This window comes from Nycticebus coucang, chromosome 4 (assembly GCF_027406575.1).
Source record: "Nycticebus coucang isolate mNycCou1 chromosome 4, mNycCou1.pri, whole genome shotgun sequence".
In the NCBI taxonomy this organism is placed as follows: Eukaryota; Metazoa; Chordata; class Mammalia; order Primates; family Lorisidae; genus Nycticebus; species Nycticebus coucang.
The window spans coordinates 67,825,286-67,843,786 of NC_069783.1; the positions used below are offsets into that span (position 1 = coordinate 67,825,286).

Here is an 18,501-nt window from a genome sequence, read left to right on the forward strand (position 1 = left end):
AAATCCAACTTATTGCAGGGGAACAAATATGGACTTGAAAGGACGTGTGATTACTGTCTCAATTTCTATGTTATCAAAGTTGAAAACTTTTCAAAAATCACCATGGCGAAGTAGTGGAATAGGCCTATGCTATGAGTCGAGTGACTTGGGTTTTAACCCCAGAGGGTCACTGTAAATTTCCATAACCTTCAGTTTCATTGAGTAGAATCCGCTATCTGCCAAAAATGGCAGCATTCTCCTGGTGCTCGTCTCCACCCCCTTTGCTGTAACATGAGCCCATTCCGCTTCAATCAAGCCTCCCACCCATGTGTCAGGGCATACTGGTAAGTCACTCTGGCCACGGACCTAGGACTCACTCTTCCTAGCTGTGAGCAGATCTCCATTTTTTTTCACCGTCCCTCTTCTCTCTACAGCTCCAGAGTTTAATATCCTCTTTGACTTATTGGGGAGTATGAGCCAAGGGGGCAGTTGAAGCTTCCTGAAGGCCTCTTTTCTATTCCCTTTGTCTGCAAATGACTTTAATTCATGTCATTTAGTCAATACCTCTTTAGTCTCCCCCATACACATTTGCACTCTGCCAATGGTCAGAAACCACTAGAAAATCATAGCTGGAAAGACTCTAGACATCATCTGTCCCCATTCCCTCATCTCACACAGAACTCTGAGACAGGCCCAGTTCTTGCTCTGCCAAGGTCTGGAACCCAAGGCACCACATGACTTAAGACCTCAAGTGAAAGGCTCAGTATAAGAGCCAGCACCCATCACCACCTGGTAGACACACACACACACACACACACACACACACACACACACACACACACACACATATACATGCACAGCCTTGTCCCTCTTCCAATGGCAACAAAGATAATTTTCATCATTTACTGAGTTATGTGCTAATTTTGAAGCAGTTCTTCTACAAAATAAAAAGCAATACTGTTTCAAATAGTGTAGCGACCCTTTACTGGTTGTGGTCCTTTCTCAGCCAAGCTAGCTGTGGCTCCCACGGATTGCAATGCATTCCCATCTTGGGTTGCCATAAAGCAGTGAGGTTTTTTTTTTTTTTTTTAAGATAATCCCCCTGGGGCAATGGATTGAACTCTGAGATGATGTAAGCAAAACCCAGCTTGCTTGACTAACAGCTGTTTGCTTCTAATTATTTTCTAATGGGGAACATGCAGTGGCGTGCGGGCATGTGCAGACAGAAGGGAGCCAAGTAGAATCTCTGAGATGGAGAAGAAAGGAGATTTTCTATTACATCGCCTTTAGGAATCTGTACCTTGTGACTAACACAACATCTTTGCGTATAGCCAGGTTTCTATTTCTGTAATCTTGGGCATTGAGAAAACATTAATTCTGCTTGAAGAATTCAAGTTCTGCTTGAGAGCATGCTATTTTTCTGTCAACTGGTATTTAAGATGAGTTTCATGCAATAAATAAGAATATGGACACAGGCACTTGGAAATCTAAAAACATTCCGAACACTCAACTTGCAATTAGTCTCAATTCAGTGAGTAATTGTGGTGTACCTACTATGTGCCGGGCACTGTTGGATACTGAATATACAGAGATTCCCAGACCTGATTCTGAGAATCAAAATCACCTGGGAGCACTTTAAAAATACAAATTCCAAAGCCTGTTGACTCAGAATCTCATAAAAGACCTCCTAAAGCACACTGGCTCTCACAATTTGCCCACTTTTTCTCATTAAATGAAGTTCCTTTTATCCACGAGGCCTCCAAATTTTCACATCCCAACTACCCAAGCAATACTTCTGTGCTGCCCCAGTTGCCACCACCTGCACAGTGGGGCTCTTGAGCTCCCCCCTCAGTCTTTGTGTGAAACCAGTGGTTCTGGTCCCTGGGCCTGCAGTATAGCATCACCCAAGAACTTACTAGAAATGCACCTTCCTGGGGCCCAACCAACATCTACTAAATCAGAAAACTCTGGAGGTGGGGCCTTTAACAAGAAGTTGTCACCAAAGATTCCAGCCAGCATCCCATAGGAGGTTTCCAGAGGACAGAAACTGCGGTTGCCTGGATTACTAAAATCGGCAAAGAGGCCATGATCTTGCCTCAGTGATTTGTCAGAAGTCTCTGCAAGGAGACCTACACCAGGTTTCACACTTGGTCCATTTTTACTACAAACACAACTGCTGGATAAATACCCTGTTTCCCCGAAAATAAGACACCCTCAGAAAATAAGACCTACTTACAGGAAAGATAAGACATCCCCTGAAAATAAGACCTAGCGCATCTTTGGGAGCACATCTTAAAATAAGACACTGTCTTATTTTCGGGGAAACAGGGTAAGTGACTGGGACTCTGAATGTCATGCAGTCACCCTGCAGGCCAGACGGAGAAGATCTGCATCCCAGGAGGACTTGCTGAGTTTCTGAGCAGGGCTCCCTTGTTAGCACACAAGAAGCACGAATGCCTCTGTGACCTGGTGGACCAGCTAATGCCAGTGCTTCCTCAGCTTCTTCTGCTAGGGAGGAGGCGATGTGATTACTCATATTTATGCGTCTACTCTCTGCCAGATTTGACCCCCATTGTGCTTTGAATCCCCAATAGATAGCACTATACCTGGCACAGAGGAAGGACTCCACCATCTCTTAGTAAAGAGCTGAGGCATAAGATGTAATTATGAAACCACTCCCAGAGTGTCATGCCCAGCAGGCCACACAGATCGTGTTGGTACACTCTGTCCAGGAAGAGACCTTCTTCTTGCCACCTCTTTGAGGAGAGGAGAGGAAAAGAGGTAATCCTCAGGGTATCTGGCAGAGGGAAAGATGGGGACAAGGAGAATAGAAGACACAGAAAGGAACCCAGAAGTAGTGTATACTCTGTCCAGAATTTAGGCAGACTTGGTACCAGAACATCAGCATTCCCACCATTAAACCCAATACATGCTCTGTGGCAGGTCACGTTCTAGCCACTATGCCTGCAAAATTTGCTAGGCCTTGGGCAAAACATTTAGCCTTACATATGGCTATGAACTCTGCTCCCCTTTCCTGAACCCTCTCCCTGCATTTGTCAGGGTCCTGGTGAGAAACGAAAGGTGCCCTCGAAAAAGTGGTGGGCAGGGTTAAGGGAACGTAGAAAGATGGTGAGATGCCCGGAGACTAGCAGCAGGGAGAGTTCTTACCCTCCGAGGCTTGCAGGGTGGGGGGTGGGGTGAGTGGTGTTACTGGAGCCCAGAGAGAGCTATAGCCCTGGCAAAGGGACCACCCGCGGGAACTGTGGCCACAGAGTAGGAATCGGCACTCTAAACCCACCCCACCACCTGTTTTTATATGACCCACAAGCAAAGAACAGTTTTTACAATTTTTAGTGGTTATGTAAGTACCTGTATACCATCCTCAATTTTTCCTCTTGACCTGCAAAGCCTAAAATCTTTACTCTCTGGCCCTTTACAGAAAATGTGTGCAAGGATGCAGCCAAGACCAGAGGGAGGGAGAGGGGAAGAACAAATGCCCTGACTCTCATCTCCTCTGGTGCTGCCAAGGGAGGCCAGCTGATGCAGAGGCAGCTTCCAAGGCATGGTGGTAGGCAAGGAAATGCAGAGTGGATGGGGGCAGGCAGCTCAGGGAGAACCACCTGTCCTCTCTACCCACCTCCTTTCCCCACTATCAGCAGGAACAACACCTCTGCTGAGCACAAACTTTCACCAGGTACTGAGGAGTCTCCCACCTCCCCAGTGAATGTGGCCAAAACCATAGACATATTGGTATTGCGTTGAACTCACTTTTTTCATGCATTTCATGACATGGAGTTGAGAAGCAGGTGAGCACATTTGCCAAGCAAACCTGTGGGAACTCACAGAGCAAAGAGTGGGCTCTTCACCCACTTTCCCCTGTGTAATTTAAGGCACTAACCACATCAACCACATCTCCCCCCTTCCTCATTCCTGGCTCATGATCAGGAAATTTTCCCTAATATTCAGCCTGCATTTTCCTCTGCTTGGTTTTCACCCCCTGGGTTTACAGCACCCCAGACTTCTCATTAAATTGGGACTGACCATTTCAGACAAGTTAAGTCATGCCCAGATATATGGCCACCAGACAGATTAAAACCAGAGCTGTTTTCAGGTTTGCTGGAGGCCTGCAGCCTTCAGAGAAACAGTTTTTCTCCCTCTCCAGTAACTCCTCCCCTTGACTAGAAATGGCAGAAATGACAGCTGAAGAACAAAAGCCAGAATCCTCTTGCCATGCAGACCTCTGCTTTCTGCAAGAGAGCCAGGCTAACGGGGCGGGTTGGACTGTGCTATTTGCAAGGCTTAGGAGTAGGGAGGTCTTCTGTTCCTTTCCGGTCAGGCTTGCCTGTTCTTGGCCTTATCACCTTAACCTACACAGGATGCAGCCCTGAAACCATACTGGATGAGGCCGTGTGTAGCCAGGACAGGCTGGAGCATTAAGCACTGTCACATGTGCTGTTGATGTTGAACAGATTTTATCCTTCTCTGGCTACTTTGTAGAAAGGTTCCAAACTTTTCTTTAAAAATAAAAAGGGCAAAACAAAAATAACCCCCGTGGGTGTGCATGTTTAAGAAACAGCTGCAACTTTATCCATTAATGTACTTCATTCGAAGAGAAGCCTAAGTCACAATACACTATTCACCGTGTAGTTCAGAGTGTAAAAAGTCAGGTCTCTATCTACAGTGGCCGTGTCGGTCAAACCACTCTCACAGTTCTCCATCTCTGACTAACTTCCAACTAGCGACGGCAGACAAACCAGAAGAGAAGACACAGCTGTTGCCTGGCAAGAAAAAAAAAAGAGAGAGAGGAAACACAGACACCCATGCCCCAGGGCACTCGAATGCTGACGGCAGGATCTTTCCCGCACAACCTCTTTGTTTAGAAAGAAAGAAAAGTTGGAGTTTATGTGGAACTTCCACTTCATCCGCCTTTGTGGATTGGGAGTTATTGTCTGAGGCTAAGATATAGTTGGGGAGCCTGGAGTTAGTAAACTTCTCATTTTATGGTCAAAATGTGTGAACTTCATATGGGAGGAAGCTATTTTTAAATGTCAGCTAATACACTGTGGTGGAAGGCTCTGAGTGTCTTAAACCCATCCTGCGGAGAGGCTTGTGCATGAAGGACACCCAAACCTGAGAGAATTAAGGGGAGACAACCTAGAAGGCTCTTCCCAGACTTTAGGGAAAGCCAGGGATGGTTGGAAGAATGCCCCTGAGACACTTCTGGCCCCAGGGGGAGGTAGCCTGTTGTCTTTGGGGAGGTAGCCTGTTGTCTTTAATACATTCCCTGCCACACTAGAAAAAAGAAAAAAAAAATTGGGGGGCCATGGTGTTTATTAGGTCAAGATAGGTCAAGAGACATGTGAGTTATATATGCTTTACAAGGCTCCGGGCTCAAAACTAGCATAAGTTGACTACAACTCAACATGACAGTTAATAGTTAAATGACAGGCTGCTGCCCACATTGAGAAAATCAAGGCTCTAGAGCCTTTGTTTTACATTTCTCTTTTACTTTTGAGAGTTGTTTTTTCTCCTCATCTTAGTTGTAACTTTTTCCAAAAGTTTACATCAACTCTTATAAGAAAAGCCACTTGAGGGAGCAGTAGAAAGAAGCACAGGTTGTGTAGAATGCCCGGATGATTCTCTGTGCTACGGACGGGGACTTCGGGTTCATTTGTGGGACAGTAGAACTCAGAGTGCTCCTCAACATTCTGCCACCCTGGGACCGGCTGGTCTCACCTTGCTCAGAAGAGCCCAGGGACAGGAGCTCACCTGGATGAAGCAGGTGCCACAGTGAGGCACAATTCCAAATGCTCTCTGTGCACTAACACCTTTATTTCTCAGAACAGCCCTCAAAAGTAGAATCTACTGCTGCTCCCATTTTACAAATGGGAAAACTAAGGTACAGAGACATTGTCACTTGCCCAGATTCACAGTGGTAGTGGTTAAAGATGTTTCATGGTTCATTTTACGACTGCAGTGTGTCCATCTGGGTTAGCAATGAACTTCGTTCTTAATGAATAAATGGAGAGAGAACAGAGAGCCTGGAGGCAGGTGAAAGGCCAATCGAGAAACTCTTCATAGATGGAGCTACAGAGATTGAGCGTCTGGGCCAAGGCAGGGGCTGTGGAGATGCCGGGGCAGTGGGAGACAGGAAAGGCAGCAAGAGAGCTGTAACTGTAATATTTAATCAGACCCTATAACAAGTCTGTAGAGTAGATGGTGTAATTATCTCCATTTTAAAGATGATAAAAGTAAAAAAAAAAATTTAATAAAAAATTTTTTAAAAATTGATAAAGGTGGGCGGTGCCTGTGGCTCAGTGAGTAGGGCGCTGGCCCCATATGCCGAGGGTGGCGGGTTCAAACCCAGCCCCGGCCAAACTGCAACAAAAAAATAGCCGGGCGTTGTGGTGGGTGCCTGTAGTCCCAGCTGCTCGGGAGGCTGAGGCAAGAGAATCGCGTAAGCCCAAGAGTTAGAGGTTGCTGTGAGCCGTGTGACGCCACGGCACCCTACCGAGGGCGGTACAGTGAGACTCTGTCTCTACAAAAAAAAAAAAAAAAAAAATTGATAAAGGTAAGGATTAGAGATGATATAATTTGCCCAACCTGCAAAGCTAGTGAAGAGACCCAGAATGCAGCGCGCTGGCCCCAGTCACTTTGTGTGTGAACACTACGCTGTGTTCTTACCCATTCTCCTGACATTATACATCTAAGTGGTTTCTGCTCTTCTGCTATTCATGGAGCTTTAAATTTCTGCTGAATTAATTAACACCCTTCGACAGCCAAATTTTCTTCTTTTAGCCCCATCTCATTGCTCCTCATTTGTCAAGGAGTTGAGTTATTAGCACACAGCGTGCCGTGGGTGGGCTGATTTATAAAGCCAAATACTAGGGGTGCTCCCCATCCAAAAAGGGGGGGGGGGCAGGGGAAGAGAAAGAAAAAGAGGCATTCATCCAGGAAATCCACCTGGTTATATCCTGAAATATAAATGCTTATCCCAAAGAACCTTAAAGGAAAACATTTAGCTGATGATTGAAACGGTTTAATGCAAAAAACCACACTGCACACACCAGCAGTTCTAGCCAGCATTCTAAAGTCGTTTCAAAATATTTTTAAAGGCTTTGTACATTCCTTGCCAAAAGAGATGAGAAACACTACGCTTGGCAACACAAAGTTTAACCTGCAAGAACTCAAACAACAGTTGATAAAGATTCAAGAACACAGTTTTTTATATGATATAACCCACCAGAAAATAAAGAATATGACGTTTTCAAGATGATTCCTAAATTAACACTGCCGTTATAAATGGTTTGTGTCCCAGAACTTGAACTCTCTGGACTTCACCAGCCTTTCCAGCACTGTCATTCGAAGACATTTTGCAACATTCCTAAGAAATGCATGTTACATTTTGGCCCGGTATACTTATATGCACATATTCAGTCTGACAATTAAGTTCATGAACTGATCCTAGAAAAAGTATTACGTAACTAACTCATTGCTGAATGTCACTGCGGTCACCTTTGAAGTATTCCCCTTGGAAAGATATGCACTGACACCAGCATGTAGTCCGCACTCCAAAGAAATTTTGGAACTCTTTTTCTAAACTGTCATATTACCCTTGATGGCCTGAATGTCATCAAAATGTCTTTCTTCAATATTTCCTTTATCTTAGGGTAAAGAAAAATGTCATGGGGGGCCAGATCAGGTGAGGAGGGAGGGTGTTCCAATACAGTTATTTGTGTACTGGCTAAAAACTCCCTCACAGACAGTGATGTATGAGCTGGTGCATTGTCATGATGCAAGAGCCATGAGTTATTGGAGAGAAGTTCAGGCCGTTTTCATCTAACTTTTTCATGCAGCCTTGTCAGCACTTCCAAACAGTAAACTTGGTTAAAAGTTTATCCAATTGGTACCAATTCATAATGAACAATCCTTCTGATATCAAAAGGTTAGCAGCATCATTTAACTCCTACTTTGGACTGATGGAACATTTTGATCATGCAGAATTGTCTGAGTTCTATTTTGCACATTGTTTCAGGGTTGTATTGCACACCCACATTTCATTACCAGTAATAACAGAGCCCAAAACATTACCTTACTTTTCCAAAAGGTCTTAGCAAACTTCAACTCACATTTGCTTTTCTTCATCTGTGAGCTTCTTCAAGACCCATTTTTGCACACACATTTCTCATGCCAAGATTTTCAGTTAAGATTTTCCTAGTTTTTTCTCAATGTTTACTTGGTCTGCTATGCTTCTCACAGTCAACCAATGATTTTGATGAATTTTTGCAGTGTTTTTGTCAGTTCTGCTTGTTACTAGCCACTCGGATCTTTCTTTACCGGTGCCACTTTCTCTCCCCTTAAAAAAAAAAAAAAAAAATGCTTAATCCATTGGTACACTGCCGTTTTCTTCATGCCATTATCCTCGTAAACTTGGACTAACACGTACGTGATTTCACTTGCACTCTAGTCAGTTTAACAAGAAATTTAATGTTTGTTTGTTGCTCTCATTCACTCTCCAACATTCTCATGGTGGCACATGAAAACATGCACCAACAATAACAAATGCCACTCAGCAAGACACTGCCACATATCAACACAACACCACTGTGAGACACCGACATGAAATTTTACTGAGCTGTTTGTTCAGGGCTGACCATGTAGGCACATGGTGGAAAGAGGGAAACTTAATTGTCAGACACTGCATGCACACACACAGTCATATACCCACCCATACACATTTAACTGGAACAGATTTTTCACAAAACAGTACTTACCTTCACGATGTGCAATGAATATTTTCTTTTTTATTCTGTTTTATTTCTCAGGAATTCTGGTCCTAACATACAAAATTAGTTTCATGAAGGTTTAAAGAGTGGCAACCCACAGTTGACAAACCCTATACTAAAGGATCTAAATTAAATCACTTGCCATGGAAGGTAACATATTTACAGGAAGTCATCTCTAGGGGTGCCCTTGACCACAAACTGAAAACCTTGCCACTGGCTTATTCACTCTTCTCAATTTAGGCTGATTACATACAACCCCAAAGGGGCTGTGATTTTTGGTAATCTATGACACCACTATGTTTGATAATTTACCTGTCGAGCCTGTGCTCCTGAGCAAGCAGCTGAATGAGCCCAGCACACAACAGGGGGCTGCATCCCAGGGGGCTCTACTTGGTCTTGCCCTGTAAGCATTAATGTTTAGTTGTTTTCCCAAATTTGTCATTACTGAGAGCCTAGATTTATGGATTCTAGGCAACAAGGGGGAAGAAAATACTTTGAAAGTAGAAAAGATTAACTTGTGGTGGGAAGATATGCCCAGAAGTGTGATAAGGACAAAATCCAAGAGCATGAGTAAAGTTCATGTTTGCAAATGTGGGACTGCACTCGGGTCTCAGAGCAGATCCCTCTCCAGCGTCAGAGTCTCCTACTGTGTGTCTCTTCTCCTACGTTTATATACCCTGAATTCTGAACTTAGGGGCTAGACAGTCATGATCCCATCACAGCCCTATTCTGGGTGCTGTCTTATTCATATGACTGAAGAAGCATGGAAACCTCGACATGCCTACAGTGACTAAACACTGGTCTGGTTTCATGTGTAATCTGGATGTATTTGTTTTATTTCAGGGAAAACTCGATGCTTTGTGGGTCCTACTGAGAAAAGGATATGATCGTGTGTCTGTGATGCGTCCACAGCCAGGAGACACGGTAGGACTCAATTATGGTCATGCACACACATTCTTTTTCTCTCCTTCTGTCTTTGTAGAGCTAGAATAGCTCCAGAAGTACACATTCATATTATTTAATGGTGTTACAAATCAGATCCTAATTTTCAAAATTCTGGTTGTTAGAAGACCTTAAATTTTTGATTTGCTTTTCTGAAAAGGATTTTGATAGAGCTATGTTGAATTTAATGTCCTAGAACTTGAGCTTCTCAATTTATGGGCAAAGCCAGTGAATAAAGTAGCCTGAGCAGGTGGCCTGCTGGTCCTCAGCCACACTGCAGATGGTAAGGAACAGAGGGCCAGTGCTTCAAGGATGGGGCGAGGGAACCTGGGGCCGCAGGAAACTCCTTCCATCTTCCAGCGAGTATTGGGCCCAACTGGTCCAGGACCACAGAGGGTTGAGGATTTATCTAAGCACTGTCAGTGCTCAGCTTAGAGTGTCACCAGCCAAGAGGAGTTATAGCCAGTGAGACCTCAGAAACCATCAGAAACCATCCAGCCCATGCCTTCATTTCATAAATAAGAAAACGAAGGACAAGAGAAGTAGCTTTTTCTGGTCCAAGCAGTAAGTAACAATGCTGGAAACAACTTCAGTTCAGATGATGAATGACACCATCGCTGTTACTTCTTCTAAGAGCTAGTCTCTCTTCCGCCAGTTTATAGAGCACTTGGAACCAGATTCTCCCTCAACTACCAGCAACCTATATCTTCCATCTGGTTCCTTGGGAATCGGGCACTTTAACCAAAAAGCAAAACAAAGGTGTCTAATCTAGAACTCCTTTCAAATCAACCTTACTTCCTTCCTGGCTGGAAAACTCCAGGCAAGTCTCCTAAACTCTCTCCATGTCATCTTTATGAAGTAGCTGAAAGCCAGGCATGGTAAGGTGCACCTGTGGTCCCAGCTACTTGAGAGGCTGAGGCAGGAGGATCACTTGAGCCCAGGAATTTGAGACCAGTCTGGGAAAAATAGTAAGACCCCATCTCTTAAAACGCCTGTGGCTCAGTAAGTAGGGCGCCGGCCCCATATGCCGAGGGTGGCGGGTTCAAACCCAGCCCCGGCCAAACTGCAACAAAAAAATAGCCAGGCGTTGTGGTGGGCGCCTGTAGTCCCAGCTACTCAGGAGGCTGAGGCAAGAGAATCACGTAAGCCCAAGAGTTAGAGGTTGCTATGAGCCATGTGACGCCACGGCACTCTACCCAAGGGCGGTACAGTGAGACTCTGTCTCTACAAAAAAAAAAAAAAATATATATATATATATATATATATATATAAATTAGTTGACAATAACTATTTCACAGTGCAGCAGGTTGGGGAAGGTTATGTTTGTAAAACATGTAGTCCACTGTTAAACACTTAGTAATGCTCAATCACTGGAAAATAGTCTTCGTGATTATTTACTCTGGGCTGTTCTGTCTGTGCATGGTTAAGGCAATTGGTATGTGTTAGAGAGACCCCATCTTTGCTCACCCCTCAACATGGCACAACTAATAAACACCAGAGCAGAGCCTGGCAGACAAGCCCCATAACACCTCTCCCTTTGCACTTGGTAACAATGGGTGGTTTGTGGCTGAGGGGATTTGGTGTAAAGTTTTACAGCTTGTGCGAGCTACTGCCCAATTAGCTGTTGCTCCGAGTTATGGCAGGTACAGCAGGCAAGTACAAATGTGAAACCAGGTTATATAAATGCTGGCTTGACTTGGCCCTCAAGGCATATGGAATTTAACGTCTTTCTGTGACAGTCCACAAGTACAAATTTCTATACCAACTTTTAAAGTAAAAGCACCCCAGTTAACAGAAATGAGCGTAGGCCATTAAGTTAGTGCTCAGGGAGGTATTTGGTCTTAGAAATGATGTATCTGGTTTCTGTGGCAAATGAAGAAATTTTTTTAGTATGCATGAGACTCCTCTAACAGATTAAGAAAAAAATAACAAGATACATAAACTAGGACTCAATAGTTTTTTGTTTGTTTGTTTTTGGTGTGACAGAATGTGCTAGTATGGTATATAATCCCATTTTTTTCAGCGCTACTGAAAAACATCTCCACGAAAATATGTTAACAGTCCATTCTCCACTGAGCAGTTTGGCAGAAACAGATTCAAGAACTGGGTCAACCCAAGTGGGAGAGATATAAGAAAAAGGAAGGGTAGAAAGAAATATTATCATTTATAAGATATAAAAACACTGGAAGTAAAAGGCAGATTATACTTACGTATAATGGAATGAGAATTGATGGAATTTCCTCTAATAAATCACAACTAATTTGAATCTCTTCTTTACTAATTCTGAATGACAGTTTATATTAACATTTGGAGATGTTCCATATGTTTTTGAGAAACACAATACCACTTTGACCTTAATTCTCCAACCATGCAAAATAATAGATTTGAAGTACAGGAAATGTAAGGATTAGGATACCTTTGCATATATTCTCCTTGCTGTCACAAGTCATAATTGTTCAGTTTACTCTTAAATGGGCTTTCTTTATAGAAGTCTCGCTAAAATTATAAGGTACATGAGAGAAATGGATGCAGAGAATTTTGACCTTGTAGTCATGGTGACAACCACAGGCATTTTGATGTACATATGGAGTTACACGAGAAGTGTCACAGATTAAGTAAGAGCCAGATTCAGAGCTGCTGTGTGGCTACTCAGGAAAGAATTCCAGGGGGAAGGAATACAGGAGCGTAGCTTTGTCTACATGCTTTTTCTGTTTTGTCTTGCATAACCTTGGAAGACTGACTAGAGACCTGCACTGCTTGCACGGTGATGACTATAAGAATTCCTCAGCACTGATTTATGGGGTTGACCACATTTTCCATAAACTGAAAATGACTACATCTAGCCATGTGCTCGTGAACAAGAGTCACAGGTTCTGAATTTTTCCTTTAAAACAAAACAAAAACAAAAAGTCACCTAATTACATTCTCGGTTACATTCTGAATTGCTTCAAACACATGTTGACCTCACAGAAACCTGGCAATTCTTCCCCTGCAGTTCCTGCCTCCTCCATCCTCCCCGACCCCAGCCGACCCAACTGACCCACCCCAGTCCTGCAGATGCAGACACAAGCCCACCAACAGAGGCCCTGAGGCTGCTGAAGGCCCTGAGTCCCTTCAGCCTCCAGCAAGGAGCCACCGCCCTTCCCTGGGATTGGCACCTACCTCTGCAGAGCCGTCCAAGCCCCAGGTCAGAAAAAACATGATGGGTTGGCAACAGGGGATATGAATGCTTCCCATCTGCCATCACCCATCTTCCTCTTTCTGCCTGGGGTGGGCTCATGGCCCCATTGTTCCTGGGAGCTTGGGCCAACATAAAAGAGAAAATGCCAAAAGAAACCACTTTAGTCACAAACCAGCAACACATCTGATCCTAAGCTTGTCAAAGTTCACTAAGCATATGGTGTCCCCTGCTCCCAGTGTGCAGTCATCATAGTGCTCCTTCAAAAACATGGCTCTCAACACACCATGGCTCTGCTTCAGACTTGCAAAAACTAGGGAAAAGCCCAAATCCTGGCCTACCTTTCCATCTCATCTGCTGCTCACCCAGACCCTCATCACCTCCAAATAGGCTGAGCACATGAGACTAGTTACTCACTATGCCCCAAACATGCCAGGGCCTTTTGTGTCTCTGTGTGTTTGCTGGGTTCCTCTGCTTGGAATGCCTTTCCCATCCTCTCTACGTAGCTAACTTCTATTACTTTGGTGATATTGTTCATTATTCCCATGGTGTCCCTATAAATCCAAAAAGTTTCTGGCCAGACCCATGTCAAAGTAGAGTACTGTCAACAGAGACTAAGCAAAAATGTTTGGAAATTAGAACCAGTGTCCCATGAACATTTTCCTATATGATCCCCAAGGCTTCCTGCATACTTTGGCCACTCTCTGAGTTCAGAAAATTTGCTCATCTTTCAAGGACAAATGTTTGAAGCAATTTAGAGTGTTCAATCTGAGAGAATACTTGACCATTCAGGAGCTTTATGTGATGCATCCCATTTTGTAACCTATTTTTGATTACTTTGCTATATTCAAGGAATTATCTTTCCACGCCTCTACATAGCCTTACATAATCATTTTAATGACTGTATATCCACGTTTTGGATATTTTTTGCTAAAGATTTATGAGTATAAAAGAAGCTGCAATTACTGTCCCTGTTGCCAAACCATTGTGCACAGTCATGAATGTTTTCTTAGGACAGTGTTCGGCTTTCTGTTGGTTCAGATGATATGCAGAATTGTAAAGCTTTGACGCATATTACCAAAATGCCCTCATGACAAATTGTACAAATTAAACCTCACATCAGCATCATTGAAAAGCCCATCTCCCCTGACACTCACCAGTGTTACTGAACTTATTTATGTAATAGGTTCCAATTTAATTGGCATTTTTTATTGCCAATGTGAGGTGGAACTGTTTTTAAATGTTTATTTTCATACTTGTCAATTGCCTATACATGGTCTAGATCAGTGGTTCTCAACCTTCCTAATGCCGTAATGTATTTTCATTGTTAAAAAGGGGTCACGACCCATAGGTTGAGAACCACTGGTCTAGATCATTTTTCTTTTCTTTTTTTTTTTTTTATTAAATCATAACTGTGTACATTAATGCGATCATGGGGCACCATACATTGGTATAGACCATTTGACGTATTTTCATCACACTGGTTAACACAGCCTTCCTGGCATTTTCTTAGTTATTGTGTTAAGACATTTATATTCTACATTTAGTAAGTTTCACATGTACCCTTGTAAGATGCACCGTAGGTGTGGTCCCACTAATTACCGCCCCCGCCCATCCTCCCCCCCACCCTTCTTCCCCATATGCTTAGGTTATAACTGGGTTATAGCTTTCATATGAAAGCCATAAATTAGTTTCATAGTAGGGCTGAGTACATTGGATACTTTTTCTTCCATTTAGATCATTTTTCTACTGGATATTTTAGAGTTGATTTTTATATGGTCAGTTTCTTAACCCATCTTCATTCATACATTAATCAAATGATTTGAGAGTCTATTATGTGTCAGTTCGGTGCTAGGCATTTTGTATGTGGCACTTCCTCATGAAACTTAAAGTCTAACATTTTTATATATATATACACCTATACACACACACGGGGTGCCAAAAAATGTATACACATTTTAAGAAAGAACTCTATTAAAATTATAATACTCAAGTCATGTTTGACTTCCACAATTACAAGAGATACAATATACAAGATAACAAATGTTAACATTATATATTGCATATTACAATTTTGGTACAGTTTTTTTTCCTTTCTTAAAATGTCTATATTTTTTGGCAACCTCTGTGTGTGTGTGCATATACACACACATATATATGGCAGAAGTTTTTACTAGTTTGTCATTTACCTTGTAACTTCTTTAAAATACTCTGAAGTTATCTATAATTTCATAGTCAAATCTATAAATCTTTATAATTTCTGCCTTTGGTGTCCAATTTAGAACAGTCTTCCCTACTCCAAGAGAACATAAATTTTCACAAAAATGTCCTTCTACTCCCTCAATCTCTGTTTTTGGTGGTGAATTGTCACCTTTTCTGTGTATTTCTGGATATTTTAAAATAAATTTGAGAGAGATTCTGTGGGGGCTATGGGTTATATGTTTCATAAACTAGAAGTACTGGAATATTATCTTAAATTCTTTGAAGTGTAAAATGTGACTCGGGGCCATTCCAAATGGACAGAACTAATAGAAGCAACAAGGATGGGCTACCCCAAAGACTAATATTCCAGATAACTGATGTTACCAAAGAAGGATAAAACAGGTTAAACCACTAGGCCAGGGTATAGTAGGGGTTCCTATAGCAAATCAGTAGTTCTCAAATTTGAGCATCAGACCACCCATAAGGTTTGTTAAAACACAGCTTGCTGCACCCGTCCTCAGGGTTTCCGATTCAGGAGTCGTGGGTGGGGCCTGGGACTTGGCATTTCTAACAAGCTCCCAGATGTGCTGATGTTGCTGATCTGGGGCTCACACTTTGAGAAACAGTGAGATAAACTGAATTAGAGGAACCTCAGAGTCCTTGTGACCCTGAGAGCTTGAGATTCGAAGCCAACATTTCTACATTTATTTTGACCACCAAGCCACAACTTTTCTTTGCCCGCCTGTTGACACAATTGGGGAATAACTAGTCTAGCTTACGTCTAAATATGAAGCCCCAATCAGGGAAATCCTTCCCAGCTATAGGTAGTTCTGTTCCTAGATTACCAATTTCAAACACAGAAACGTGAGGGAATTCAGATATCGGAGTTCAGGGACTCCAGTGATTTTTGACCTGTTTACACATTGTGATCATCTGGGGAACTTTAAAGGACTGATGCTCAGGTCTTACCTGAAAGGTTCTGTTTAACTGTTCCGGGTTGAGGTCTGGACACTGGGACTATTAAAGCTCCCCAAGTGATGCTTATGGGCAGCTGGGGCTAAGAACCAATGAACTGGTCCAATTCCCTGTTTTTCCCCCCAAGGCAGTATCTTCTCTCTCCTTCTTGAAACAATTTAAAGGCATCTTGCCATGTGCCTTCAGAAACCCTAAGAGTCTGCCAGGAATAAGGGAAATGAATGATCATAATCTTCATGTGCTTTCAACAGCCCCTTTCCTACCAGGAAGATGGTTAACCAGAGCCGGGGTGCTGTATCATTATTACTGCGTAGGGCCAAGAGGATGGAAAAGAGAAAATAGAACTGTGTGCCTCCTATGTCTTTTCTGGGTGGGATTCAATCAATCCACCCACTAGCCTGAGCCCTCCCCATTTCTGCCCCGATTCGAACTCCACCCCCTTCACATGCTCCTGTAGGATGTTGTCTTTGTTTTCAGCTCCTTGGGTTTCTCTCACTTCTGGCATCAGGAGGCTGGTACATTCCATACTATCTCCAAGAACAAAATGCTAAGACTCGCTCAGTTTGTTTTGCAAGCCTGGGTCTCTTTGCAATCAGAAGAGACCCCAGGAAACACACACACAAATGCATGTAAACAGTGTTTGAAACTCATCTAAAGTGCAGCCCCAGAGGTTGTGAAATCCTCCCTGAGCTCCAGCACCACGGCTGCCGTCTGCACAGCTGTTTCCAATAAGGGCATGAGGCCCGTCACATGGGCACCATGTTGCCTTAATGTTGCAGAGAAGAGAACGGCCTGGACAGGTTGTCTTCCAGAGGAGAGAGAGCATCCGCCCCCTGCCCCTTCTAAAGCAGATGAGCTTCCTGCAACATAAGCAGACCTCAGAGAAAACTCCTGCACTCTTTCTCTCCTCTCTTCCTCCTTCACATTCCCTGCATCCCCTCTTTCTTCTTCCCCTGTCCTTTTAATATTTCCCCCATCACTGCCAATTTCTAAGGCCTGCCGTTGTTGCCTTCCCTGAAACAATCAAAGGTCTAGTGCACCCCACCTCCACCCCCGAAGAATCCACTTCTGCACTAAGCACGGAGAATGCCAATCGGAAGAGGACTAAACTCTGGCTTCCAGGAGTTCAGTGTAGAATGTGGACAAGAAGGGAGGGCCAAGGGTTGTATTAACCTCCCAGGAGGTCATGGCAACCTCAGCAGCCCAGGCTCGGTAGAATTTGGGGACAGGAGTGAAGCTTAGCAGAGAGTGGAAGGAGATAAATAAGTCAAGCCCTAATGAATTAATTTTCATTAATTAATGAAACAGAAGCACAAACCCACTCATGATGACTTTGAAGGTAACTGTGTTCTCCATTTTGCAAAGCAGAAATTGAGGCTTGGGGAAGGGTATTAACTTTTCCAAAGACCCGCAGCTGGTAAGTGGCAGGTATGGGCTTGAATTCAAGACTTTCAGTCACCCTGGGAGTGTCTGAACTCCTTCACAAATTTGATGGATACTCGTTGGGCAGAGGCACGGGAGTGCCGGCTGTGGAGCCTGGTCTGCCTAGTTTGGACTCCACTGTGACAGCAGTGAAGACTTACCACTAGAGTTTTAAGCAGGAACTATGGTGTGGATACAGGGACAGTGAGAGATGATGGCAGCCTGAATCACAGAACTGTGGGCCAGGAGGACAGAGCCTAGAGTTCAGAGATGTTGAGGATAAAGAATCAGTTCCCTGGTGACCACACAGGTGTGTAGGAGAACCTCCAGGGTTTGCCCAAGTGACAGAGAGTGGAAGGAGAGAAATAAGTCAAGCCCTAATGAATGAGGGCAAGGAGAGGAGAGTTTTGGGAGGCAAGATGAAGAAATTGCTTTTTAACATAGGTGCCAGGAAACATATGAGGAGAGAGCGCCAGCAGCAGGTCAGGACCAGGGTGAGGTGTGCAAGGCATCTAGGGCACGAACTCAAGGAGGTGCTCACTCTCGGGGGCATGCAAGTGCACACCTCGTGTGTCTCACCCCAGTCCCAACCTGTTTAGAGGACAGTTTCACTGTGGTGAGAGTTCTGGGCTGGAGACAAAGATTTGGGAGTCATCCACATGGCCTCTAAGACCAATGTGAATACAAGGAGAACTGGGGAGAGAGAGAGAGAGGAGAGAAATAAGTCAAGCCCTAAATCCAGAGGGTCACATCCTTTAAGTCAGGGTGTAGAAAGAAAAAGGAGAGCAAGAAGGATAGACCAGAGAAAGAGAGGTTGCAACAGGAGCATCGAGGGTCATTGAAGCCAAGGGAAGATAAGAATACATCACGCAGGACGGAGTCACCAGTGTGAAATGATGGAGTGACTAAGAGGCAAGAGCAGTCCTCTAATGAGATTAGTAGTAAGGAGGTCATGGCAACCTCGGCAGCCCAGGCTCACTGGAACCTGGGTACAGGAGTGAAGCTTAGCAGAGAGTG

General features: G+C 43.7%; 1 protein-coding gene across 1 annotated transcript in view; it reads left to right on the forward strand.

Moving 5' to 3' along the window:
- The window catches only part of ANTXR1 (ANTXR cell adhesion molecule 1), a 265,145-nt gene that overhangs the window by 194,861 nt on the left and 51,783 nt on the right, over nt 1-18,501 (forward strand). Inside the window, exon 17 of the mRNA XM_053588536.1 lies at nt 9,609-9,689. Within this exon, the coding sequence (XP_053444511.1) occupies nt 9,609-9,689 (81 nt within the window). The remainder of the gene's footprint in view (nt 1-9,608; nt 9,690-18,501) is intronic.